This window comes from Arabidopsis lyrata (genome assembly GCF_000004255.2).
Source record: "Arabidopsis lyrata subsp. lyrata unplaced genomic scaffold ARALYscaffold_5, whole genome shotgun sequence".
Lineage (NCBI taxonomy): Eukaryota > Viridiplantae > Streptophyta > Magnoliopsida > Brassicales > Brassicaceae > Arabidopsis > Arabidopsis lyrata.
The window spans coordinates 18,478,565-18,505,078 of NW_003302551.1; the positions used below are offsets into that span (position 1 = coordinate 18,478,565).

Genomic DNA, 26,514 nt, shown 5'->3' on the forward strand with positions numbered 1-26,514 from the left:
GATTAGAAAATCAAAACAACACCAGTCCTCACTCTAGGTTAGCACTCGTACCTGTTCTGCTGTGCTTGTTCTTCACAGATGGAGCCGAGTTGCAGAGACCGCTTCCTGATGATGGTAACAAGGCAAAAATTGTGTGCAATGGTAGAGACAGCATCAAACTATAAAACAGGGGATGATTTTATTGATATAGACCTAAAGAGAGATGGAATTATAAATGAAAACTAGATTAGCCAAAGATAGTCAAAAGGTACATACGATTTTACCAAAGCTAGATTGGACTCGCACAGACTTTTACCAACGTCGAATACTATTAACTAAAGAACATAAACGCATACATGACATGACCTATTGCTTTTTACCTATTCCTTGTGTCATTGTTTTACTCTCTTATACTCTTGTCTTCTTCTTCTGTCTTCACCTTCACTGATGTCTCTTTCATTTCTTCTCCCTACTCACACCATCCTCATACCTCTTCCCTGATGTTGTCAGGCTGCTAACTTTTGACAGCAGGAGCAGCGACTCTTGACATGAGAAATGCTTGACTTGAGTTGCTTTGCATCGTTTACACTAAGATCCTCTACATAGTCAACATAGGCAAAAACTTCACCACGATTCTCAACCTCTTCAAGCTTAGCTCCAAACCCTTGGATTTCAACACTTTGGAGAGTGTTCTTTTCGGGATTGAAGTAGAACACATAGTACGGTTTACATGTATATTTCATACACAAAACAATATCACCTGTACCAGTCACTCCGGCAACTGAAAATTTGGAGGAAGCAAGGACTTCATTCTCTGGCAGAGTATAGACATATTTCACCCATTCCAATTTCTCGACATCCTCTAGTACCGACATACACAACTCAACGGTACGTTTTCCACCAGCCTTAACACACTTGCAATTAGTCACACCTAATTTACCCATACAGTTGACCAAACTCAATCTAGTAGGATCCTGTAGACGATCATTAAAGCGGGCTGCGTCAATAAACTTGAACTCCTCAGACCTAACATCAGCGCGGACTATCAAAAACGTCAATCCAAAATGTGTTTCAGCTAAGAGAGTTTTAGCTAAGTAATACAAAACCCCATTGATGCATATCCCTTGAGTCGAAGAACAACGCTCATACAGAGGACACGGGATATCGTTACTCCTCCACTTGAGTTCTCCAGATCCTAATGTTAGAATGAACTGATGATCCAATGCCTTGAATTGCTTATCAATGGGATCAAAAACTAAAAAGCCTCGAGACCTTCTGCCCTTCATGATTTCAGGTAAGCCCACATACATTCCGGTGATAGGGTTACAAATCAAAATCGTGTCAGTATCAACGATCCGCACAGCCGGAAAATAGATCAAACCTGAGGCATAGCTACAAATGTATTGGCTAACGTCTCCTGAGAACTTGGTATGAAAATCCAAATGAGCAGACTTCTCATACCGATTCTGTGACTGAGGCGTCGAGAAAAATTGCCACTCATTGCATCTGTATCGTTCGACCGCAAACAAGAGACGTGGACGAGTCGAGGATCTGGTCAGGAACAGCTTGGTGAATTCAGGACTGCGAAGCATAGACGCCCAGTGCTTCGACAGTGTACGCAACCTAGCCACTGACTTCGACGGCAATCTCGAGAATATCTCGCGAATGAGATCAGTCGGGAGTGATTCCATTTTTTTCCCTCTTTCCATCGGATTCGCCGGAGTTCGTGATTGTTCCGCCGGAGAAGAATGATAGGGTTTTAGGGATACGACGACGACAAGGTTGGAATTTGTGCCTATTTTTTTTTTCTTCTTTCTAAATTCGTCCGTCCGAGTAAAAAGAAGCGAAAGAAATAGACAGTGAATTTGATGGGCCTTTGGGCTTTAGCGTAATTGTGAATGAGCTAAGCCCATTAATTTACTGCCGTAGTTTTTGGTATGTCCTCTCACGTGCCAATGAAGTCGGTATGTGAAATGCGAAGACCAAAATAAGTTTGGGTATGGAATCTCCAGCTACTGGTTATCAAATAAATAGACTGTAGAAATTGGACTTTGATTTCGGGTAGAGGATAGCATTAAACTATGTAAAACTTGATTAACCTAAAAAAAGAGTCAACAATGCTACAATACGATTCTCTGCAAAAGATATGTAATACACTACCAAAGCTAGATTTGGTTCACACTCACACAGACCTTCCAACGTCTACAACTAAAGAACATAAACACATACTATATGACATGCCCTACTGCTTTTTACCTTACCCCTTCTCTCTTTTCTTCCCTCTTATACTCTATCACTCCGATGATTGTCTTGTTCTGTCTTCATCTCTTCCCTACTGTCTCTTTCATTTGTTCTCTCCATGTGGCTCAGGCCTTTTAGTAATGATAATTAGGCTGCGATACTTTATTACAGCAGGAGCAGAGATGCTTGACTTGAGAGATGCTTGACTTGAGTTGCTTTGCATCGTCAACCCTAAGATCCTCTACATGGTTAACAAAGGCATAAACTCTACCACGATTCTCAACCGCTTCAAGGTTAGTTCCAAAACCTTGGATTTCAACGCTTTGGAGAGTGTTCCTCTCGGGATCGAAGTAGAACACATAAAACAGTTTACATGTATACTTCATACACAATACAATGTCACCTCTAGTGGTCACTCCAGCAACTGAAAAATCGCAGGAATCAAGGACTTCATTCTCAGGCAGACTGTAGACATATTTAACCCATTCATGCTTCTCGACATCCTCTAGAACCCACATAGACAACTCAACGGTACGCCTTTCACCAGCTTGACAATACTTCCAATTAATCCCTCCTAATTTACCCACATAGTTGACCAAAATCAACTCACTAGTATCATCAACTTGATCATTGAAGCATTCTGCGTCAATAAACTTGAACTCCTCAGACCTAACATCAAAGCAAATGATCACACTTGACGACACCCCAACTGTCTGAGCTAAGTAATACAAAACTCCATTGATGCATATCCCTTCACTCAAAGAACGATCGTATGCAGGACAACTGATGATATTACTCCTCCAGCTCAGTTCTCCAGTTCCTAATGACAGAATCTCATGATGTTCCCTTTGATCACAAAACGGATAAGCCTCAGACAATACCTTGAATTGCTTATCAATGGAATCAAACCCTAAAAAGCCTCGAGAATTTCTGTACCTCATCAGATCAGGTAAGCTCTCATACATTCCGGTGATAGGGTTACAAATCACAGGCGATGCATCTTTTGAGAGCCACAAATCAGGAAAATAAACCAAACCTGAGGCATAGCTACAAATGTATCGGCTAACGTCTCCTGAGAACTTGGTATGATAATCCAAATGAGACGACTTCTCATATCGATTCTGTGGCTGAGGCGACGAGAAGAAGAGCCACTCACCATTTCGTTCGGCCGCCAACAAGAGACGCGGACGATTCGAGGATCTGGTCTGGAAGAGCTCGGTGAAACCTGGACTGCGAAGCGTAGACGCCCAGTGCTTCGACAGTGTACGAAATCCAGCGACTGACTTCGCCGGCAATCTCGAGAATATCTCGATAATGAGATCAGTTGGGATTGGTTCCATGAATTTTCCTCTTTTCATAGGATTCGAAGAAGCGTTTATGGTCGCCGGAGTGCGTGATTGTTTCGTCGGAGAAGGAGAGGTTTAGCCGTTTAGGGATACGACGACGACAAGGTTGGAATTTGATGGGCCTTTGGGCTTTAGCATAGTTGTGAATGAGCTAAGCCCATTTATTCATTGCCATAATTGGGACTTTTGGTTTGTTCTCTCACGTGCCAATGAAGTTCGGTATGGTATGTTAGATATGTGGTAGCAAATGATGGACTAGTTTTCATAGGGATTCTAATTAAAGAATGCAAAGACCAAATATATATTTGGTAACTAAACAGCAAAGATTGCTTTTTGATTTAGGAAAACTCCTTTTTTTGGATTAAAAATAATATAAATAAGAAAAGAAATATATTCAATGTATTTTTTTCAGTGAAACAGAATAAAATGGGTTCAATTATTACTTTTCTTTTTTTTTGGATTTGGTTGAAGTATGTATATTATTAAAATAAGAAATGGGATTAGGGAACAAAGTGGTGAGTTAAATGTGATGATAAGAGAAGAAGGAAGCATGGGATAATGGTGAAGGGAGCGGCGCTTAAATCTGAAAATCTCGAGAATGAAGAAAACACGTCACTTCACTCTCACGATCGAACATGTGATTCTTGTGTGCTGCGACGACTCGTGACTCTTGCCTCTCTTTTTCTCATGCATGGCTCTCCGATTCTCCGACGAAAGAAGGAAACAACAAAAAGGTAAAGATAAATCGTAAAAGCTTTAAAGCTTTAAAGTGTCTCAGGAAAAATTATTGTAGGAACCCAAAAAAAACACCCCTAACATATACAATATTAGAGCAAGTCATAACAAACAGAAGAAGAAAACACATTTGAGTTCCAAATGATTAAAGAATTTTTAGAACATAATAATCCAAAAAAAAAAAAAAACATGTGTGTGTGCAATTGTTCTAACTTCTTAAGCTATCATCAAAATTGTGTATATAATAAGGTCGGCATTACGACTGTTTGGAATGCAGGGGACATCTAGAACTAGGGATTATATTATTCTAGTTTTAGCCTAGGTAGAATTATATAAATATGATGTTGAAATGAAATGGTTAAAAGACTTTTTTTCTTTTCTCTTTTGAAAATAACAGAATATGAGAATAGCAACGGTCACATGCGCGGGTGAAAAAAAGCAATTCTCTAGGAATTGAAGCGAACCGTGACATTATTTAAGCACTCACATACTCTTTCTAAGCTCCATTATCCTCTTCTTCCTTCTTCACTCTCAATCTTCTTCTTCACTGCAAAACAAATGGAGAAATCATCCTCAATGAAACAATGGAAGAAGGGTCCTGCTCGGGGTAAAGGCGGTCCACAGAACGCTCTTTGTCAGTACCGTGGAGTCAGGCAAAGGACGTGGGGCAAATGGGTAGCTGAGATCAGGGAGCCCAAGAAGAGGGCAAGACTTTGGCTCGGATCTTTCGCTACAGCTGAAGAAGCAGCCATGGCTTATGATGAAGCTGCCCTGAAACTCTATGGGCACGATGCATACCTCAACCTACCTCATCTTCAGCGGAATACGAGACCTTCTCTGACTAACTCTCAGAGGTTCAAATGGGTACCTTCAAGGAAGTTTATATCTATGTTTCCTTCTTGTGGTATGCTAAACGTGAATGCTCAGCCTAGTGTTCACGTTATCCAGCAAAGACTAGAGGAACTTAAGAAAACTGGACTTTTATCTCAATCCTATTCTTCTAGTTCTTCCTCCACCGAATCAAAGACTAATACTAGCTTTCTTGATGAAAAGACCAGCAAGGGAGAAACAGATAATATGTTCGAAGGTGCTGATCAGAAGAAACCAGAGATCGACCTAACCGAGTTTCTTCAGCAACTAGGAATCTTGAAGGATGAAAATCAAGCAGAACCAAGTGAGGTAGCAGAGTGTCATTCCCCTCCACCATGGAACGAGCAAGAAGAAACTGGAAGTCCTTTCAAAGCTCAGAATTTCAGCTGGGATACGCTGATCGAGATGCCAAGAACTGAAACTACAACAATGCAATTCGACTCCAGCAATTTCAGAAGCTATGATTTTGAGGATGATGTATCTTTCCCTTCCATCTGGGACTACTGCGGAAGCTTAGATTGAGAACAAGCAATTCATGGTAGATCAGATTCAGAAGTACACAAATGGTTTGGGTTTAGTGTAGTGTTCTGGAATAGGGAAATAGGTAGTAAGAGACTAAGAGTGCAGTCTATTATTATGCAGCAATAAAACGAGTCATTGTACTTCTGAATATGAACTGAGTTGTTCGCTTTTTTTGGGATGTTAATGAGGCATGGTCACTTTTTCGCAATCCTTTAGCTCAATAGTTTAAATAGTAGTGAAAGTCACAGTCCTAAAAAGAATGATATGTTTTGTGCAAGTAACCATGCACAAGCTTACCTATCATAGCCCTTTTCATGAAGATCACATCGAATATCCCAATAATATTTGAAAAACAATAAATAAAGATTATGATGGTAGGAACAAATATACCTGTAAACCAAGATTCGCCTTCGAATTGACCAGCGCAAACATTCTGTCGAGAAAAGAAAACGACTAAACTGAACAACCTAGAGACACATCACATGATGCATTAACTCCCACCAGAACGTTTCACCTGCCAGCACTGATCAAAATCTGAAAAAAATTGCAAAAGAAAAATCCGAGGGAGGGAGATGTAGGAATTATCCTCGTCAACCTAATCGTGGGACTGTCCTTTTTGTTTCTGTTGATATCTTTATGACCACGTATAGACAACATCTACAGATCTTCAACAAGCCTAAACAGCAGCTACACTGAACCTTCACGACTTTCTTAGGTTTAAGCCATACAAGGATCTCTTATCAATGGAAAGAATTCAAGGAATAGAGTAAAGATCAAACACGAAAGCGTAAACTTTATGAACATAACAACCTCACTGCCTAAGCACAGAATTCCTCTTCATTCCAATATAACAAACAATGCAACAGATACACTAGTCATTCCAAAGAGAGTAACAATTCTCAGTAACTTGACACTTGATCAATTTTTGGGCTTGTGGAGGAGAGCAAAAAAAAAAGAAAAGAAAAACTAACACTAAAAATCATTTGTATATAATGGCATCACGACCGGGCCCAATACCAATGTAATGAATGGGCACACCCACAAGTTCTTCAATCCTCTCAACATACTGCTGTGCAGCCTTCGGAAGATCAGAGTAATTTCTGACCGAGGAAATGTCACACTTCCATCCCGGTAAGACTTCATACTCCACCTACAAACATTTTCACAATAAAGAGAGTTATTCATCAACCCCCCAGTAAGTAATAGGCACCATTTCCTAGACAATAAGATGAACTCTGTTTTCAAGACTTTATCAGATACTATAGGAACAGCAAAAGCAGATGATTTGCCTGTCAGATTAATCTTTATAACCAAATTAATAACTAGAGAAGTTGCCCTATTCATAAAAGGAGACAGTCGGACATATGTCAAAGAACGACACTTACTTGCAGTTCTTCGAGAAGACGAAGATCACCAGGAAATGATTCAACAGGAGTGCCATCACTCCTCTTATAAGCCACACCCAGCTGGATTTCGTTCAGATCCGAAAGTACATCAAGCTTAGTGAGATTAAGTGATGCAAATCCATTGATTTGGCAAGAAAATTTCAGCGCAACAATGTCAAGCCAGCCACACCGACGAGGACGCCCAGTTGTAGTGCCAAACTCCTGTCCAGCCAACCTAAGAAGGTCACCACCTGGGCCCAAATTTTCTGTTGGGAATGGGCCTGAACCAACTCTTGTAGTGTATGCTTTTACCTGACAAAACAGGATCATCACAATGCTTACATATCTCTTTCATTGCTTGCAGATTAAATGTTATTGAACATCAATGCTACTAACTCATAACAACATAGGTTAAACAATTTGAAGGCCAATGCAAAAACTCAAGTCTATGAGTGAATATGATGCTTACCACTCCAATTAGATCACCAACAACTCTTGGTGCAATACCAAGACCTGTGCAGATCCCACCGGCAGAGGGGCTGGAGGAAGTAACAAAAGGATAAGTCCCAAAGTCAATGTCCAACATTGTAGCTTGACCACCTTCGACCAAAATCTTTTTCTTCTGAGAAATCGAGTCATTCATGAAATGGACAGTGTCAGTAATGTAGGGCTCCAATCTGTCAGCATATCTCTTGTATGCTTCAACTTCTTCCCGAAGCATGTCTGGAGTATATTTGAACCCTTGAAACCTTGCCGCAGCATCTGATAGTAAAAGGTCAAGCTTCTGAGGTAAAGTATCCATGTGCCTGAGATCACCTACTCTAATACCATTCCTTATCACTTTACTAGAGTAGGCAGGACCAATTCCCCTCTTCGTGGTGCCAATGAACGATTTTGCAAGCTCAGACTCCCTGAGCCCATCAACCTCTTGATGGAAATCGAATAACAAATGAGCGCGGTCAGAGACCAAAATCCTTCCTTTACATGAGACGCCATTGGACTCGAGACCATCAATCTCTTTGAAGAGACCAGGCAAATGCACCACAACTCCGTTTCCAATCACACAAGTAGTATCCTCATTCAGGATACCTGAAGGCACAAGGTGAAGTGCAAATTTCTTCCCCTCTGAATTGTATATAGTGTGTCCAGCATTTGCTCCACCCTATGGTAACCAAATCACAAAATTCAAACAAACAAAAAACTTAAACTTTGCAAATCAGGAACAGAAACTTACTAATCGAATCAACAAATTCAATTCAAATGTTCGCAAATCTCAAATTGACCCCATTTAATGATTAAAACAAGAATCTGAGAAAAAGGTAAAAATGTAAACTTTACCTGACAACGAGCAACGATGTCAAAGTGTTGGGCTAAGATGTCAACGAGTTTGCCTTTACCCTCATCTCCCCACTGGCAACCGAGTACACCCGATACTTGACTCAGTGATCCAATCCGTCCGAGAGACTCTGTGGCTGCTGAATCAGCGGCAACGCTCAGTGAAGCCGAGACAGCTGGACGTTTAGCAGAGCAAGAGACGAAGCTTCGAGGGTGGCGAAGCGGAGGATAACGGCGGTAATAAGGACCACCAGCAGCGAATCTTGGATTGGAGTCGAGAGAGAGGGAAGAGAGAGACATCTTTGAAGAGAGAGAGAAGAGAAGAGGTATCAAAGTCTTAGGGTTCGCCGGCACTTGAGTATGGGGAAACCTGAGGAAGACCTTTTTTCAAACTGAGCTCAGGTGAACTAAAATGACCATTTTGACCTTTACATGAAATATGTTCTAAATCAACGATAAACCGAACCGGACACAGCAAAATAGATTTAACAAAAATTGTTTCAACCGAAACCCAATTTAACGGTTCATAATTTCTTTAGTTCGAGTTATCAATTGAACCGAATATTGAATGAATTTAATATGGTTAAACCGAGACTAAAACCGGTCTTAACACAAAGCAATAACGAAACTGAAGTTAAAAGACAGCGTTTTCTAAACATGAGATGATTGGATGGTGTAATTCAAAACCCAAGATTATTCCTTTAGAAAATAATCGATATGGCAATGATTCTGCCAAGTATATATGTATATATATGGTTCTGCAACTTCTGTCTTCTGAGCTATTTAACATTTACACCCCAAAAAAAAAAAAAAATTCTGAGCTATTTACTCCCAAAGTTCCACACTTCTTTTTTTTGAGATTTTGATCAGCCGGTTTTATGGAGACATTCTTGAGGCTATCCGTAATCTTTAGCCCGGTTTACTACTTGCTTTCGTCTCCATAGAGCATTGTGTAGCTTGAAATGTAGAGTTTGTATGAAAGTAGCGGAGAGTGTTTATGAGATGGAATGTCATCTTCGCTGACACGAGTTGCAAAGCTTTCGTAATTGAGCATGTTCTCACTGGGCAAGTAGACTCCAACCTAATATTTAGGCCATCGGAGGAACTTCAATATACTATCTTTTCTGTATGCATGAAAATATCATGTAAAATACTATCATTACTATTTTAGGTGATATTTTTGTGAGTGGGTGATATTTTGGTCATTTTGATTTATTAGCATATAAGAAAAAGGAAATATGTTTATTTAAGTTGTCTAACTTAATAATTTCTCTAAGATTTTTTGGCATTCTCTTTGCATCTTGCGAAATGATAGAAATCATCATGCGGGTGTACATTGTTTTCTATCTCTATTTAGTATTTCTTTATATTCTTTTACATGCAATACTAGATGTGCTCCTTACTTATTTCCAAATATTACGACAGTTTCAAAGAGTGATGGTAAAATTATATTTAATTTATTTATTAAAAAAATTCCTTTATTTGATTAAAATGAACTATCTATTGTTTGATGCATTTCTACTCCGTTTCTTAAAGACTATCTAAAACTCCGGCATGAATGTAGTAGAGTTAAAGAGTTGTCCAAGTATATAAACAAGAATAATCAATCTGATAAAATAAGAGTTTGTGTGAAAGAATATATAATTGGACGTACTCCAACCATACTCTTCAACAAGAAAATAGATCAACCAACCTCTAACTTAAAATTCACCATCAAACCAAGAACAAAGGAAGGAAGCACTATGATCAACTCCAAAAATACATTCATCGTCACAACATCAATCTTATGCCTCTCCATGGCCATATTATCCGAAGGTCAAGCTAACCCTTTTCTATTGCAACTCGATCGGTGGGAAATGTTGCTACCAAGCATCGGTATATCCGCCATGCACATGCAACTCCTCCACAACGGCATGGTCGTAATGTTCGACCGTACCGATTTCGGTACCTCAAATGTATCTCTACCCGGAGGTATATGTCGATACGATCCTACTGACACCGCTGTCAAGTTCGATTGCAGCGCACACTCGGTTCTCTACGATGTTGTCTCCAACACATACCGTCCCTTGAATGTCCAAACTGATACATGGTGTTCTTCTGGTGCGGTTCTTCCCAACGGAACATTGGTTCAAACCGGTGGATACAACGATGGTGAACGCGCTGCTCGAATGTTTACCCCTTGTGGTTATAGTGAAACATGTGATTGGATTGAGTTTCCTCAGTATCTATCCCAACGTAGATGGTATGCCACCAACCAAATTATACCCGATGGTCGGATCATCGTGGTCGGAGGAAGAAGACAGTTCAACTATGAACTTTTCCCCCGACACGATTCTCGGTCTAGAAGCTCAAGATTTGAGTTTCTTAGAGAAACTTCGGATGGAAGTAACGAGAACAACTTATATCCGTTTCTACATCTTTTACCTGACGGAAACTTATTTGTCTTCGCTAACACAAGATCCATTGTGTTCGATTACAAAAAGAACCGAATCGTAAAAGAGTTTCCAGAGATTCCAGGTGGTGATCCAAGGAATTATCCAAGCAGTGGTTCTTCTATACTATTCCCACTAGATGAAACCAACAATACTGACATAGAGGTTGAGATAATGGTATGTGGAGGCTCTCCTAAAGGCGGCTTCTCACATGGATTCACACGTGCCACTTCCACGTGCGGGAGGCTAAAACTGTCCGATCAGAATCCAATTTGGGAAATGGAATCCATGCCCTTGCCACGTGTTATGGGGGACATGCTACTCTTACCAACAGGTGACGTCATCATCGTAAACGGAGCCGGAGCTGGTACGGCCGGTTGGGAGAAAGCACGTGACCCGGTTATCCAACCCGTGATTTATCAACCGTTTGATCATCTCTTCTCTGTTATGTCCACACCATCACGTCCTAGGATGTACCATTCTTCAGCGGTTTTATTACCAGACGGTCGGGTTTTAGTTGGTGGAAGTAATCCTCACGTTTATTACAATTTCACAAACGTCGAATATCCAACGGATTTAAGCCTCGAGGCTTATTCTCCACCATATCTATCTTTCACATCTGACCCAATACGTCCCAAGATATTATTGACAAACGACAAAGTATTGAGTTACAAGAGATTGTTTAACGTCGATTTCTCTATAGCTCAGTTTCTGACCGTCGATCTTCTCTCTGTGAGGATAGTTGCACCTTCCTTCACTACACACTCTTTTGCGATGAATCAGAGGATGGTAATCTTAAAGCTACTATCTGTGACGCGTGACCAGCTAACAAATTCTTATAGAATCAGTGCATTGGGTCCATCAACGGCTGAGATTGCTCCTCCGGGATACTATATGATGTTTCTGGTGCATGCAGGTATTCCCAGCTCAGCTGCTTGGGTGCAAATTGAGTGAACCTTAAATGGAAGATTAATAGTTTGAAATGTATGTTGCATGATGAATACAAATAAGAGAGAGAGGAAGAGATTAGATAATATGCTGAATAAATTGTTTACTTACGTAATTTAAATTAAAAAAAGTGGTTTGAATTTAACAAACAACGTTTTGCTTACATAACGACTGATGGTGTACCTAATTCAAAACCCAAGATTATTCCGTTTCAAAAAGAATCGATTTGGCAATGAATCTTGAATGATTCTGCCATTTGTATATGTATATGCTTCTGCAGCTTCTGAGGTATTTACTTCCAACTTGAGATTCTTGATCAGTTGGTTTTATGGAGACATTCTTGAGGCAATCCGTAATCTTTAGTCCTGTTTACGACTTGCTCTCGTCTCCATGGATCGTTGTGTAGCTTGAAATGCAGAGTTTGTATGAAAGTAGCGAAGATGTCGTCATGCTTCAGTTTAGAGAATTGAACAGCCCACTCTTCTTCATGTCCATAACTAGCTTTTTGTCTCTCTGCTTCAAGCAAAATAGAGTCCCGGAACAGAAATCTTTGCCAGAGCTTCTTTACATTAGCCAGTCTGAATTGTATCTCTGTCTCGCTGAATCCCTGTGAGAGATTTCAGATTTAAATGAGTCTTAGATTAGGAGCACTTAAACAAGAGTGAGAGAGAGAGAGAGTGATTACTCGCAGAGTGTTTATGAGATTTGGAATGTCATCTTCACTGACACGAACTGCAAAGCTTTCGTAATTGAGCATGTTTTCATAAGGCAAGTAGATTCCATCCTAATAAAGAGACATCAATCAACGGGAACCAACAAACCGTCATTTTCGGATCAGACAGCTTTAGTTTTTGGAATGTATAGAATGCGGTAAGTCAAGGTATATATACCTGAATGATGACTGGGACACATCCTTGTAAGATACTATCTTCCATGCGTCCACTCCAACCATCTCCAGGGAAAGCACCACAGAAGATTGAATTGGCTATGTCCTTGTGGTAATTGTCAGAACGCAATGGAGTTACAATCACATCTTCTGCGTGCTGCTTCCCGAGCTTACCTTCTTTGTTAGGGCTCGAACCAAACTCTTCTGCTAGCTTCTGCCTGATTCCCATGCTATACCTGCATTAGATGTGATTGGACCATTATATACATCTCCATTAGCAATTCTGTTTAAAGCACAGCTCGACTTTCGCAAATGTTTCAACATGAGTCTTTAAGTCGAAGACTTACGAATCTTCAGGCCTTCCCTTTTCATAAGCAGGTCCAAGATTCCCATTGAAGTAAAACAATGTTTTCCGCTTCTCCCGTGGCCTAATAATAATAAGGAACAAGACAACAACTTTCAGGCTTTGAGTTTCCAGCGACATGACTGAAACAATGTCCAAGAACTATCAGAGAATATACCTTGCCCAGTAATTTGCACGCATTGAGTAAGGGTCAGGAACTTTCCAGGCTGGAATCACGAGATCTTTGCGGGGGTCAAAGCAAGGATGATCTCCTCTCCTCTCATCAGATATATCATCCCAGTTATCACCCCAATAAGCTGTTGTTGAATGGTTGTGCTTAGAGTTCGTGTTACCCCAGTGAACTAGCATCATGCTATTCCATATCTCTTTAGGAGCATAGCAAGCACCTTCATCCCATGAGAAAAACTGCCTTTTTCAGGCGTAGTAAGATTAGTCACATTTGTGTGGAGAGATCCATGTAAAGAATCAAGAAACAAGCTTTGAGATCCAGTCCTATTTATGTATGCATCATCATACCCAAATATGGTCTCTCCCAGCTGACCGGTTCCAGTATGGATATTTCTCAACGATGTGTTCATACGCCCTTTTGTAGAACTCTAAGGTAAATGAGCTTCTTAATCCAGTATGATTCTGAAAGTAATAAAAACATATGCAATATATGAGCTCTAGAGCTTCTGCAAGAAAAGAATACAAAAGGTGAGTTTCTCGACCCAACCTGCATGTTAATGTGAGGTGCATCATCAGCACGATTTATAATGCATGAATCCAGAACAGGAACAAAGAAGAAATCTGCCTCTTCTCCATTCAGTGTACGATGAGCGGTGGCCAAAATATTCTCATAGAATGCCATCTTCAAAATCAAAAGAGACAGAGAAGAGGCAGAGTTATCTTTCAATACAAATTCCGGAGAAAGTTGCTATATTATCTGGCTATTCGACTCAAGTTTAGTAGGAAACCTACCTGGGAACCATATAGATAATCTGTCCATACTGTTGCATTCCTCTCATCATAGATCCTATTAACACACTCAAGTTTAAAATGCCGGCCCTGCAACATCAAATTCAAATCAGATGAGACTGAGAAGGTGATTTTAACTTTTTGTAGAAGCAAAAAAAATAAAAGTTTGGGTTGTGACCTCAATAAGTAAACTGTTGAAGTCTGGGGGTAGATCATAGATGTATATAAGAGGCCTTTTTTTCTTCACCACAGCACTCAGATTAGTGAGATTACCAGGGACATTTTTTTCACTTGGAACTTCAAGATGTGCTGGTCGAAGCCACTGTGGCCACTCTCCTACCGTCGAGAGGGTGGATGGAGTACTACAATCTGTTCCAAACCAGCCTTTATCACACTGAAAAAGCGGTAAAAACACACAAAGTTAGGAAAGTTTAGATTAAAGAATATGCAACCTCTCGGTACCAAAATGTCAAGCTTGGTAACTGTGGATACACAATTTTACCTGGCAGAAGCCTCCTCTGCATTTGCCATGCCCAGAGCACTGATTAACGCAGGTGCATTGTACTGGAATTTCGCAGAACCTTCCCCAAAGACAATCATATTTACAGTCACATTCCTCTTTGATTTGCACCTTTAAAGCATACGCATCTTCTGGATCCACATTGCACCATCCTTGTTTACTACTGTTTGTTGTTAGAATATCTAAGTCTGGTTTTGACCAATCTGTCATTTTAGGTTCATCAGGATTCGCCGGCGAACTGAAAACACATGTCATAAGTTAGAGAGTTTTAAAGCTTGATTTGAGAAGCATTGAGACTGTCAAAAGAAAAGAATCATGTAAAACTCACTTGATTTGAAATCCACATGACTCTGGCACTGGACGATTTGGATATTTTGTGCCTTCTCCACAAAAGCACATTGCTCTTGTGGTGTCACAATGTCTGGAACAAATCGAAACAACCCATTTCCCGTATGGCATCTCAGGTGTTTTCTCATAATTGCAATCTAAATGAAGCTTTTGCGAACAATCATCTCCTGCACAGAACCGGTCAAAGTAGGCTTCATTTATTTACACACCAATGTCAATAGTTGTAAGAGCTAGAGATCAAAAATAATTCATTTGTTAATTTTTGGAGGATTGAGTTTGACTTGATCATTTACAAAGCAATCAACTTTGGGTTTAGGAAGATTAAAATAGCATAAACACTAACCTGTAAATCCATGGAAGCAACGACATAATCCAAATTCATAGTTACAAACACCTTGACCACTACAATCATTCATACACTTTCTCCCACCAATTGGCTGCCAAAAACACACACACAACCATTATAACAAAATCAAACAACCAACATTGTTTCAAGATACCAAAACAAAACTTACTTCAATAACGTCAACTTCTTTGGCTACTGCATCACAACTAGAAAGCCATTGTCCGATCTCGGCTTTCCATGAGGCATTTCGATAAACTACAGCGCCGTGAGAGTCAGCAGGAAACCGGCGATCAAAGGCAACAACAAGTGATTGACTTAAGTCCTTAGTGACTTGTGTGATTGATTCATTAGTTGGTCCAGAAAGATTCTGAGCTTGCCTTACAATAATAGAATCAAAAGAAGGCACTACAGGACCAAGAAACAGATGAACCAGTGAAACCAAAACAATGACAGAAGCAACAGTGGCTATCTGAGACCATGAGAACTTCCATTTCTGGTGAGAAAACATGATTGAATCCAAAAGCTTTGAGTTTTCAAACTTGACCGCCTGAGAATCATAAAAAAAAAAAAAAAAAAAGGAAGCAGTTTGATTTCATAAACCCAAATTCTCACGAAACATAAATAAATGGATTTTACAGAATCGTCAAAGAAACTGAGCTGAAATAAAGGAAAGATCATAGACCACAAGGTTGGGCAACAATAACTAACTATAATTGAGCAATTATTAAAAAAAAAAAAAAAAAAAAAAAGTGAGCTTTGACCGAGAAACAATGGAGTACTTTCAAACTCTGAAATGCGAACACATTAATGACTCCCAGAAAAACAAAACCCAGAGGAGTAAGTAACATTGAATCATGTGGGTTTGAAACAGTGTTTTCATACGTTAACCGGATCCAAAACAGAAGATTAATTAAAAATCGAACATTTGAGCTATTAAACAAGATACAAGAATCACGACAATGAGACAGAACATGTAGACAAACAAAAAAAGGAAGGAGGGGAGAGAGAGAGCGACAAAAACTCACCAGCTTTGACGGAAAACGGCATGGGTTTACATCAACAATGGGGAGGATTTATAAGATAATTATTACTTACACAGAGGTGATTATATAATAATTATAACTATAATAATAATTAGAGAGAGAGAGAAGGCCACGGAGATCTCTGGCTGGCCGGGAAGGAAAGCAATTGTTGATTGATTATGGAAGTGGTCGTCGTCTCGTGTTCGTGTGCGTCATCTTCTTCGATTCTCTAATTTTAATTACACCTTTCTCAGCATTCGCCGCCTTTCCCGGTTTGGTCTTCTTAACCGGTTTCTCTTGTTTTTATCTCATCAATTTTGATTTTCTGCAAACAATTACCACACTCTTGATCTGACCAAACCGAGTTCTATATCCCAAAACAAGTTTAATCTTTTTATCATTAGGGAAAACGATACCATCATTTACACTTTGATTGAGAGCATTTGTGAATTACTTCTTCTTCACATTTTCTTTTTATCAAATCGCCTTCTTCATATTCACTATTTTTTACCATTCTTACTATTTTGGTTTTTTTTTATCTGCTAAAAAATTCTACCGTTTTGGAGTAGTAAATCGAACCGAATATCTGACGAAAAAAAAAAAAAAATCGAACCGAATATCTATAAATTAATAATGTGGTTGCGTTGCGTCGACGGCTGTGGGCAAAACGGTAAATACGTACCTCCTTTTTGTTTAGTTATCGTTTCATTGTCTGAGAAAGACCGTGGTGGGTGACGCACTCCTCTAACGGACTATTGCGTAATTTACCAATATAGCCCCGTTTGATGGCAATGTGTTCGCTTTTTCGAGCATCTTTTATTGTATTTTTTGCGTTAATAATTGAAAATCAGACTCACGTGAACGTAGCACTTTTTCATTGGTTAGGATTTCCTCAACGACTCCTCAAAATTAAAAAGTCTACTACACTTGAACATGTATTTAAAACCAAATTATGCCACTTTTTTCGATCAGCCATTCAAAATTGTTAAGTTGTCACAATCCACCATAATAAATCGTTGTCAATAATTGGAATCTAAATTGAAACAGAAAGATTCCACTGGAAAAAAACAAAAGAGAGAGAGAGTGCAAGGAACCTCATGGGATGAGGTGAAAACGTGAGAGACTTTTGAATGTAATGGCGATGCACAATTTGCCCTGCGCATGATACTGTAATGTTACTGGACGATACAACTAGATGTTCTAGTTTTTATTACATTTAAATTTATGCAAGTTTAGTTTGATTTTTTTTTAATGTCAAATTAAAAAGTGAAGTCAACGAAATACAACAAAGAATGCTTCCTCCAGTCTATAAAATATGACATTGACAAATGACACCGACAAGGCTTCCCAGTTCCATAGCATATTTCTTCCGTTTCATAATAAATATCTTGTTAATAATTGTAAGATAAACTTAATAACTTGGAAAACGTTAAAAGTTCTTTAAAATGTATAATATACCCACCTATATTATACTTTTCACATAAAATGTCTTATCTTAAAGGGCAATAACTATACTATCTTATAACAGTATAGTAAATTCTTAAAATATATTTATTTATTTTGAAATAAAGTTATATTTGGTATTTTGTGTTTGTTTAGCCTTAAGTTTGGATTGCTGATTCCGTTAGATGACTTAGATGTCCAGTCCAAGCAGCAGCAGCCATGAATGATAAACACATAACAATGAGTCACATCCCCTCCAACCTGATATCTCTACTATTTTTAATTTGCATTATTTGAAAATGAAAGCATAAATTTTGATATTTTTGCAGACGGTTCATTTTCCTTTTCCAAAAATCCAAAATAAACAAGAAGAGACGTGTCTACAAGAATATGCAACATCTTGAAAAAGAAAATTTCTAAATTTATACAGAACATAAATGAAACTTGGCGATATGTTTTGAGGCTTTGAGCAAAACTTGATAATCTGTTTTAAACCTTGAAGAAATTTGTTTTCAAACTATCTTTATATAGTAATCTATACAAGTATGTGATTTATAATCTACAAACTTGTTTCATCGGAAGAAGAAGAAGAATCTCTAAGAAATATTTTTAGTTCTTTGGCAACTTCCACCATTTTTGGAACTTCCCCTCTAAGACCAATGCATCTTTCTAAGAGAACAATGAAAGCTTCCATTCGACAACGCTCTTCTTCTGTAACTTCACCTATTTTCTCTAGAATCTTTGAATCAACAATCTCATCAATGGATTTTGCAAACTTTCTTCTGTTTTCAAAGCTCACGAAATCTCTCTTCTCCCATCAGTTTTCTCAGAGACAACAGCATTGATCAAATAATTATCATCCATGTAATCATAATCTCCACCTATACAACCACTACCAAGTTTCACAAATGTTTCTCCTTGTGGAATCGAGGCACAGTGAGAGAAGTTACACAACTTAGCAACACCATCTTCATCATCCAATAAGATATCTTCTAAACGCAGAATCCTATATACGAAAGGTCTTGGAAAAGCAGTGTGAAGATAAGCTAAAGCAGTTGCAATCTCCTCTGCTATCTTCAATCTTTGTCTCCATGACACAACCGTTTTCAGATCTAAACTAGAAGGTTTCTTTAATGCACGATAAACCAAAACTGGATGTTCAGATTCAAGACAACATCCAACCAACTGCATGAAGTTTTTATGACCACTCACAATCGATGAGATGGCTATGTCGCGGCAAAAGTTGCCTCCATTATGCTCACTAAACCTATATCTCCATTTCTTGATGAGTAACATGTTATGATGATGATGGTTATTGTTTTTACCTGAATAATATCAATCGTATGGAATCTCATCGAATAGTTCAGAAACAAGATTGGATTCGCTGAAAGTGTCTGTGGCTTCGAGGATTTGATCAGCGGAGAAGAATTTGATGGGATTTGCTTCGCCATTGCAAGATTTGATGATCTCTTCTAACAATATCCCACCTCTCTCGTGTCGTCGGACCAGTCTCTCCCTTTTAACTATTCGCTTACCTATCTTGGCTAAAATGGTATTCAGATTCTATATTTAAAAGCTCAAGGCAATAGCATAAAGTATGTAAAAGCTATTGGAATCTTAACTTTTATATACGTTCTCTCCATATATACTATGTAACAACAGGTGATGGAGAAGTGTATAGCTCGAACTGATGTAGTTCAACGCAATTCTGCGTGACTCAGAGCATTAGATTCCCACGGATCCTGTCTTTGATCCTATCCTTGATTCCAAAGTTACGCCTCTCCTTGCTGGAGATTTATACATTAGGACTAAGAGAGGTTAAAGCTGCAAATCATTTGGATCCAACACAAGAGTTTAACAGAAAAAATATGAAACGTTAATGTTTTCATACACAAACCCAAAGACTTCAAGAGTTAAAAAAACAAAGGATAATGTTAAAAGTGTGACAGATTAACTACTTTCGAAGCTAGTCCTTACTCGATCCTCAGGCTCTGCTCTCTGCTTGGGGATATTTCGATTTCTTGTCCTGAGAATCTGAATCAGCTCCGCTCTCATTCGCTTTGAGTGCACCTTCTGAGCTCCCGCTACAAGTGGCAGTACTAGGCTCCTTCCGCTTCAGCTTATTGTCAACAGATTGCGAGCTTCCACTTTTGGCAATAGGATATCCTCCATCTAATAGACTTGTCCAAAGCCATAATGAACGTGCAAACTCATTTTGCTTGAGTGATTCGACATTTTCATCAGAGTCTGCCAAGAAAACTTTGTAACCTCTCAGATGCAAACCTTGAAGAACACTAATGAACTCAAAGTCTTCTGAGATGTTTTTTGAGATTACCATCACAGTTCGTATCATAGATTCCTGCACAGGATTGTCCAGCGCCCAGAAAAGAATGTCTTTCATCATCCTATTAACTCTCGCACATTTATCTCCTTCGGGTACAACCATGATTCCGGCGAGTAGAAACGCAGGGGCCTGGAAATCCTCGACGTCCCAGAAGACGCATGTGTGAGCAGAGATCTTACACTTACTGGATAAATCTTTGCTCATGATTTCGAAGCAGATTACTTGCTAAGAGGGACACTGTGTTAGGGTTATTTGTTAGAATTTGTGATTAAGAAACGAGAACAGAGAATTGCTGCTTTCAGAATAACAATGTTTGGAAAACCTTATTATTGATTAGATGAATAAAACTTCTCTCGTAACCTACATATTTATAACATGCTTCCTATTCAATAAAGTAAAAACTAATTAATTTCCTATCTTAATAATGCTAATTGCTAAACGAGACTCTTTCCTTTTTTTTTTTTTTGTTATTGCTCATGTGTTTGGCACATGTCTCACTTAATCATCTTCTTCTTTTCTTCGTAGAAGCCATTTTCAATCCCTAGATTCACCATCGTTTCATGGATGGACTCTTCTTCATTCTTCATCAGAGACAAGCTTACTCCAACATTATTAAGATCTCTCCAGTCTCCAACACTAGCCCTAACCTTATACGCCGTCGTTTCAATAACAAACGTCTATACCATTTATTCCAACCATAAAGTTCACAAAATAGTCCCACTCAGCTGTAAACGAAGAACACTAGATAAAGCGGTGAACAAAGTAGAGCGAAAAATAACTAGATGATGAACTAGTGCTTTTAGTTTGTTTAGGGAAATTGAGCAGCATTTTCTTGAAGAATGCATTAGAAGGAGCAGAGCATTTGAACCCAGTACAGAGTTTATCAGAACAAGAAGATGAAATGTCAATGTTTTTATTATACACAACCCAAAGACTCTGAAAAACAAGGGATCATCCATTTAAATAAAACTATAAAAGTGAGATCATTGTAGGTAATTTCGTTCTTGCGCTACTGGGTTTGGCCGATAGGATTTCCTCCATCTACTAGGCTTTTCCAAAGCCATAAAGAGCTAACAAAGTGAAGCTCATTTTCTGATGCGACATCATAATCAGAATCAGCTAAGAGAATGTTGTAACCTCTACATTGCAAAATTCGAAGAACCCTGAGGAAACCCTCCTCTTGTGAGATGTTTTTGGAGATAACCATCACATGTGGCAGTAGTACAGGATAGTCTGAAGGATTGTCCAATGCCCAGAAAAGAACGTCGCTCATCATCCTATAAGCTCTCGCACATTTATCTCCTGGAACCATCCATATATATATATATATATAAACGATTACAGATCGAAAAGCAGCATGTTAACCAGAGTTTAAGAGAAAATTAAGAAAGCTCACCTTCGGGTATAACGGTGATTCCGACGAATAGAAACTCATCCCAGATCTTATTCTTCTCACCATAAACCCAGATTTCCACATTACCACGATAACCTTTATTCGCAAGAGCTGATTTGATATTCTGATATATCGAATCGGGATCGTGACCATCAGGGATTGGATAATCCTCCGCATGTGTTAGCCTCTGCGAGGTTTAACAAATCGGGAAACAATTACGAACCGGATGGGAACAAAAAAAGCAATCAGATCGATGACAGTGAGAGAGAGAGAGATCTTACTGGAGCTCATGCTTTCGACGGAGATGAAGAGAAAATTAGAGACTTTTCTTTCAGATCAACACTTTTAGGGTTATTAATTACATCTCTCCACCGCGCCGTCGGTAGTATGCGCCGTCGTTTCATTAACCGTCTATACACATACTCTAATAATGCTTACTCTATTCATGAGATTTCTGACCCAAATGGCAATTGTTTAAAAAGTATGGAGGATATAAAGGCAGAAGGTGTCCGTTTTTTCTCGGAATTACTGACACACACGCCACCGGATTTTACTGGTATTGATATTGATGCTCTTAGGGAGTTGATTCCTTTCCGTTGTTCTCTGGCAGATAGAGAGCGGCTTCTTGGGGAAGTCTTGGAAGATGAGGTGAAAAGAGTTTTATTCTCTATGCCTAAAAACAAGTCGCCGGGACCTGATGGTTATACTGTTGAGTTTTACAAGGCAGCTTGGCCGATTGTTGGGAGGGATTTCACAATTGCGATTCAATCTTTTTTCAAATTTGGATTCTTACCTAAAGGATTGAATGCTACGATTCTAGCTCTTATTCCTAAGACGATAAATGCTAGAGTGATGAAGGATTATAGGCCCATTTCCTGCTGCAATGTGGTGTACAAGACCATTTCAAAAATCTTGGCGAATCGATTAAAATCGATCCTTCCTAATTTCATTGCTCCAAACCAGTCTGCGTTTATTGAAGATAGACTCTTGATGGAAAATTTACTTCTTGCTACAGAATTGGTGAAAGATTATCATAAGGAAAGAGTCTCTCCCCGATGTGCGATGAAGATAGACATTTCGAAGGCTTTTGATTCAGTACAATGGTCTTTTTTGCTGAATGTGCTCACTGCTTTGGATTTACCGGAAACATTCATTCATTGGATCCATCTATGTATATCAACGGCTTCTTTTTCGGTTCAAATAAATGGAGAGTTGGCTGGGTTCTTCAGTAGTAAAAGAGGGCTGCGGCAGGGATGCTCTCTCTCTCCATACCTCTTCGTTATTTGCATGAATGTTTTATCATCTCTTCTAGACAAAGCTGCGGTGGCTAAGAAATTTGGTTTTCATCCAAGATGCAAAAATATGAAACTTACTCATCTATGTTTTGCGGACGACATAATGGTATTCACGGATGGAAAGGTTGCTTCCATGGAAGGAATTCTTGCAGTGTTCAAGGAATTTCATAAGATTTCAGGATTGAGTATTAGTCTGGAGAAATCTACTCTGTTTTTGGCCGGCATTTCTGGGTCCCAAAGAGAGGATATTCTAGTACGGTTTCCATTTGATTCTGGAGCATTACCAGTTCGATATTTGGGTCTGCCTCTAATGACGAAGAGGATGACTCTATCGGACTGCCTCCCGTTACTTGAAAAAATCAGAGCTCGGATTAATTCATAGCGGAATAAATTTTTATCGTTTGCGGGGAGACTGCAGCTCTTACGCTCAGCGATCGCAAGTCTTACAAATTTCTGGATTGCTGCATTCAGGTTACCTTCGGCTTGTGTTAAAGAAATCGACAAAATTTGTGCAGCGTTTTTGTGGTCGGGTCCGTCCCTCAACTCAAAGAAAAACAAAGTTGCGTGGAAAGATGTGTGTAAGCCAAAGGAAGAGGGTGGTTTGGGGCTCAAATCCGTTGTTGAGATGAATAAGGTCAGTTGTTTTAAGCTCATATGGAGAATTGTTTCAAGTTCAAAGTCGCTTTGGGTAAATTGGATACAGAAAGAGCTACTTCGGTCTAGTTCTTTTTGGTCAATTAAAGAAACCACTTCTTTGGGCTCGTGGATGTGGAGGAAATTGCTTAAGTACAGATCGCAAGCAAAGAGTTTTCACTCGATGCAGATTAAATGTGGACTACAAACTTCCTTTTGGTATGATCATTGGTGTCCTCTAGGTCGGCTATATGATACTCTCGGTGATAGGGGTTTCATTGATCTAGGGATCTCATCGGATGCAACTGTGGCTGCAGCACTTGCGAACCACAGACCTAAGCACCACCGTGTGGATTATTTGAATCGGATAGAGTTGGAACTTGGACGACTTCGAAACAGGGGACAATGTTCTGACCCGGACGTAGCCTTGTGGAGAAGACCAGACAACAAGTTCAAGCCTCGGTTTATTACTTCAGAAACTTGGCTACAGATTCGAACAGATGGTCATAAAATAAGTTGGGTTAAGAGTGTTTGGTTCTCGGATTCTATCCCGAAACACTCCTTCCTGACTTGGCTTGCGGCAAAGAATAGACTGACCACGGGTGAGTGTATGATCGCCTGGAATATGGGAGTGAATCCATCATGTGTTTTTTGTCAAGCACCGATGGAGACACGTGACCATCTCTTCTTTTCTTGTGCCTACTCTTCTCGGGTCTGGGAGGATTTGGCAAGCAGACTCCTTCGAAGACGCTACACAAATTGTTTTTTGGAGATCATGTCTCTCTTGTCTGATTCCACATTCAAAGGTACTCTTGGTTTCATTCTACGGCTTTTGTTCCAAGCAACGATCCATACCATTTGGTTGGAAAGAAACAAACGCAGGCATGGTGATCCGATAACTACTGCAGATCAACTAATCAAGTTTCTTGATCGCTTGATTCGCAACAAAATATCATCCATCCGTCTCTTGAATCCCGCCAAGCTCGAAAATGGACTTCGTCTATGGTTCGATTCCAGGAACTAGACTTCTAAATTATTCTGTTGATTTCTTTCAAAACAATATTTGATTTAAGGTTGCATTTATTGTACAAAGGACTTTTTTGGGTTGAATAAATTTTACATTCATTCAAAAAAAAAAAAAAATAATGCTTACTTATCTTCTAGACTAGTACTAACATAAGAGCTTCTTGCCTTCTCGGCCTTGTATGAAGTTGTATCTAGCAAAATGGTGCACTGCTAAGCAGACAACTTTAGATCTTGTTCCTTGTTCTAGATATAGATTTGATATAGACACTTTCATAGATAAAAAAAAAAAAAGGCGTTGGAGGAGCCACAAGCCCACAAGCTTAACCTTCATGGGTCCTCTTAAAGAGTTTTATTAATCTTTTTAACGGCTTTGCATGATTATTATTGCTAGTAAAATCATGTCCGTTTATTTTCCTCAAACATCCTGCTATCAAAAAACGCGTGTCGCATTCCAAAATTTGTTCTTAACTTCAAAATCTTTCTATCCTACATTTCACCATCACAATGATAAACGATAAGCATATAAATTCACACATGTAACACCTCATTTTTCTCATATTATAGTAATCATTATCGTTCTTTGCACATCTATGTCTATATTCACCTACTTCAAAGTTCAATCTACTACTTTCATAGTTGTGTCCTTCCGCTACACCTTAGAATCAGTATCAGCTCTGCTCTTCCGACGTTTCTTCCTCTCAAGCTTACTGGCAACCTCTTCTGAGCTTCCACTTTGGTCGCTACAACAAGCGGAAGTATTGTCAACACATTGTGAGCTTCTGAGTTGGTCGATAGGTTTTCCGAGCGTACAAAAGGACGTAGCAGTCCTAATGAGAGTGTATCAGGCTGTACGAAGAGAACATTGTGATCTCTCGATTTCAAAACTTGAAGAACTCTGGGGAACTTGGTGTCTTCTAAGATGGTTTTTGCGATGACCATCAAATTTGAAGGTTCAGGATGGTCTAGTGTCCAGATAAGAATGTCGATTAACATCTGATTAACTCTCGTACATGGACCCCCTGAAACTTCGGGTGGGTAGTAGACTCCGGCATACAGATATTCACGCCGCAATGTTTCCGTAATCTCACTCTTCCCACCATAAACCCGTATTTCCATGGTCCTATCACGATAGTCCTCATTAGCAAGAGTTGTTTCGACAGTCTCATAAACCGAAACAGGATCGTGACCATCAGGCGCTGGAGAATCCTCCACGTCCCAGAAGACCCCTATTTTAGCCCCTGCGAGAGGTTTCAAAAAAAACAATTACGAAAAGAACAATCAGATCGTGAATACAATTTGCTTAGATCCATTAAAATCTAGTAAAACATATCTGTTTAGATCCGCCAATTCACTAAGACAGATCGATCAGATGAAATCTAAACAAACAATTTCAAAGGATGAGATAAAGAGAGTAATCTTACTGGAGAAATCTCTGCTCGTGGTTTCAACTGGAACTGGCGATGGAGATGGCGATAGCGACGGCGACGGCGACGGAGATGGCGATGGCGACGGCGACGGCGATGGAGACGGCGACGGCGTTGGTGATGGTGATGGCGCGATGTATAATTGACTGTACTTGTTAGTACAATAACGATTATCGCTCATGGTTTCGACTGGGAAGATAATGAGAGAAGAGTATTAGGGTTCGATAGGCTATAAGAGAGATCTCACTGTCAGGGTTATTATCTCTCTCTCCAGTCTTTGAATTCAATATTCGAAGAATTCGTTATTGATCGGATGGATGATTGTCTTAGCTTACATTATTAATAGCCAAAAGGCTTAAGAAAATTTCCTTTTTATAAAGTACAGCTAGCACTTTTTACCACATGTAAGGGGGTAACACATAATCCTAATGGAAAAAAACCCGAAAAAACCGCCATCTATTTTTTTTTTTGGCCGTTTAATATGCGTGTTATTAAAGTTGGAATAAAAATGCATGGTTTAATTTCAATTGCCTTTTAAAATCGCCGTGTTTTAAAACTTGGTATAATCATACACCCGCGTTAACAGTCGTTAACTCTACTAACGGAATGACTAACCGCGGTTAATACTTAACCCATGGTGTTAACGTGTATATATATACAATCTCTTTTTAAAACTTAACGAATATATCGTCTTAGTCAAGTGGCTAAACGTTTTCCGAC

The 26,514-nt window shown here is 39.2% G+C and overlaps 9 protein-coding genes across 11 annotated transcripts; 2 read left to right on the forward strand and 7 right to left on the reverse strand.

Moving 5' to 3' along the window:
- Positions 1–159: 159 nt before the first annotated feature.
- LOC110228036 (F-box protein At3g57580) lies at positions 160–1,808 on the reverse strand. Its single transcript, XM_021024100.1, is given in 2 exon segments — positions 160–490; positions 492–1,808. Coding segments are annotated over 2 exon segments (1,224 nt in total). The 5' UTR covers positions 1,689–1,808; the 3' UTR covers positions 160–463.
- Positions 1,809–2,048: 240 nt separating this feature from the next.
- On the reverse strand, positions 2,049–3,780 carry LOC9312494 (F-box protein At3g57590). The gene is made up of 2 exons (XM_021024099.1): positions 3,157–3,780; positions 2,049–3,066 (listed from the first exon to the last, which is right to left on the reverse strand). The coding sequence occupies exons 1-2, from the start codon at positions 3,576–3,578 to the stop codon at positions 2,355–2,357; spliced, it is 1,134 nt and encodes a 377-aa protein (XP_020879758.1). The 5' UTR covers positions 3,579–3,780; the 3' UTR covers positions 2,049–2,354.
- Positions 3,781–4,458: 678 nt separating this feature from the next.
- Positions 4,459–5,901, forward strand: LOC9314232 (dehydration-responsive element-binding protein 2F). Its single transcript, XM_002876380.2, has one exon. The coding sequence runs from the start codon at positions 4,860–4,862 to the stop codon at positions 5,691–5,693; it is 834 nt and encodes a 277-aa protein (XP_002876426.1). The 5' UTR covers positions 4,459–4,859; the 3' UTR covers positions 5,694–5,901.
- A 567-nt stretch (positions 5,902–6,468) lies between these two features.
- LOC9312495 (adenylosuccinate synthetase, chloroplastic) lies at positions 6,469–8,826 on the reverse strand. Its single transcript, XM_002878118.2, has 4 exons — positions 8,417–8,826; positions 7,548–8,240; positions 7,079–7,390; positions 6,469–6,843 (listed from the first exon to the last, which is right to left on the reverse strand). The coding sequence occupies exons 1-4, from the start codon at positions 8,711–8,713 to the stop codon at positions 6,673–6,675; spliced, it is 1,473 nt and encodes a 490-aa protein (XP_002878164.1). The 5' UTR covers positions 8,714–8,826; the 3' UTR covers positions 6,469–6,672.
- A 918-nt stretch (positions 8,827–9,744) lies between these two features.
- On the forward strand, positions 9,745–11,879 carry LOC9314233 (aldehyde oxidase GLOX). Its single transcript, XM_002876381.2, has one exon. It carries the CDS (start codon positions 10,156–10,158, stop codon positions 11,797–11,799), a length of 1,644 nt encoding a protein of 547 aa, XP_002876427.1. The 5' UTR covers positions 9,745–10,155; the 3' UTR covers positions 11,800–11,879.
- Positions 11,877–16,743, reverse strand: LOC9312496. 2 transcript variants are annotated; one of them, XM_002878119.2, is made up of 14 exons: positions 16,240–16,743; positions 15,384–15,761; positions 15,212–15,305; positions 14,849–15,035; positions 14,503–14,758; positions 14,179–14,394; positions 14,004–14,090; positions 13,759–13,893; positions 13,560–13,673; positions 13,201–13,448; positions 13,027–13,107; positions 12,684–12,915; positions 12,479–12,577; positions 11,877–12,400 (listed from the first exon to the last, which is right to left on the reverse strand). In XM_002878119.2, the coding sequence occupies exons 2-14, from the start codon at positions 15,720–15,722 to the stop codon at positions 12,110–12,112; spliced, it is 2,379 nt and encodes a 792-aa protein (XP_002878165.1). In that variant the 5' UTR covers positions 15,723–15,761; positions 16,240–16,743; the 3' UTR covers positions 11,877–12,109. The 2 variants fall into 2 exon arrangements, with proteins under 2 accessions (XP_002878165.1, XP_020881228.1); XM_021025569.1 differs by lacking the exon at positions 16,240–16,743 and adding an exon at positions 15,994–16,220 and having other exon boundaries at positions 11,882–12,400.
- Positions 16,744–18,464: 1,721 nt separating this feature from the next.
- LOC9314234 (probable inactive receptor-like protein kinase At1g65250) lies at positions 18,465–19,130 on the reverse strand. Its single transcript, XM_021026045.1, is given in 2 exon segments — positions 18,465–19,059; positions 19,062–19,130. Coding segments are annotated over 2 exon segments (654 nt in total). The 3' UTR covers positions 18,465–18,474.
- Positions 19,131–19,656: 526 nt separating this feature from the next.
- LOC110228460 lies at positions 19,657–22,209 on the reverse strand. Of its 2 annotated transcripts, none has more exons than XM_021026047.1 (3): positions 21,698–22,209; positions 21,594–21,603; positions 19,657–20,183 (listed from the first exon to the last, which is right to left on the reverse strand). In XM_021026047.1, the coding sequence occupies exons 1-3, from the start codon at positions 21,705–21,707 to the stop codon at positions 19,664–19,666; spliced, it is 540 nt and encodes a 179-aa protein (XP_020881706.1). In that variant the 5' UTR covers positions 21,708–22,209; the 3' UTR covers positions 19,657–19,663. The 2 variants fall into 2 exon arrangements, 1 of the variants encoding a protein (XP_020881706.1); XR_002332021.1 differs by lacking the exon at positions 19,657–20,183 and adding an exon at positions 20,851–21,325 and having other exon boundaries at positions 21,420–21,603; positions 21,698–21,905.
- A 2,589-nt stretch (positions 22,210–24,798) lies between these two features.
- On the reverse strand, positions 24,799–26,226 carry LOC110228458. Its single transcript, XM_021026044.1, has 2 exons — positions 25,792–26,226; positions 24,799–25,608 (listed from the first exon to the last, which is right to left on the reverse strand). The coding sequence occupies exons 1-2, from the start codon at positions 25,973–25,975 to the stop codon at positions 25,001–25,003; spliced, it is 792 nt and encodes a 263-aa protein (XP_020881703.1). The 5' UTR covers positions 25,976–26,226; the 3' UTR covers positions 24,799–25,000.
- Between the last annotated feature and the right edge of the window lie 288 nt (positions 26,227–26,514).

Bases quoted from the DNA above. Each gene is read 5' to 3' on its own strand.
- LOC110228458 (XM_021026044.1), bottom strand. From the start codon at position 25,975: ATGAGCGATAATCGTTATTGTACTAACAAGTACAGTCAATTATACATC. The intron at 25,609-25,791 runs GTAAGATTACTC...AACCTCTCGCAG, and splicing joins CACGAGCAGAGATTTCTCCA to GGGCTAAAATAGGGGTCTTC.
- LOC9312495 (XM_002878118.2), bottom strand. From the start codon at position 8,713: ATGTCTCTCTCTTCCCTCTCTCTCGACTCCAATCCAAGATTCGCTGCT. The intron at 8,241-8,416 runs GTAAAGTTTACA...TGGTTACCATAG, and splicing joins ACATCGTTGCTCGTTGTCAG to GGTGGAGCAAATGCTGGACA. The intron at 7,391-7,547 runs GTAAGCATCATA...CTGTTTTGTCAG, and splicing joins TTGGTGATCTAATTGGAGTG to GTAAAAGCATACACTACAAG.
- LOC9314232 (XM_002876380.2), top strand. From the start codon at position 4,860: ATGGAGAAATCATCCTCAATGAAACAATGGAAGAAGGGTCCTGCTCGG.
- LOC9312496 (XM_021025569.1), bottom strand. From the start codon at position 16,062: ATGTTACTTACTCCTCTGGGTTTTGTTTTTCTGGGAGTCATTAATGTG. The intron at 15,306-15,383 runs GTAAGTTTTGTT...TGTTTTTGGCAG, and splicing joins AAGAAGTTGACGTTATTGAA to CCAATTGGTGGGAGAAAGTG. The intron at 13,108-13,200 runs GTATATTCTCTG...TATTATTATTAG, and splicing joins CGTGCAAATTACTGGGCAAG to GCCACGGGAGAAGCGGAAAA.
- LOC9312494 (XM_021024099.1), bottom strand. From the start codon at position 3,578: ATGAAAAGAGGAAAATTCATGGAACCAATCCCAACTGATCTCATTATC. The intron at 3,067-3,156 runs GTACAGAAATTC...TTGTGATCAAAG, and splicing joins AGCTTACCTGATCTGATGAG to GGAACATCATGAGATTCTGT.
- LOC9314233 (XM_002876381.2), top strand. From the start codon at position 10,156: ATGATCAACTCCAAAAATACATTCATCGTCACAACATCAATCTTATGC.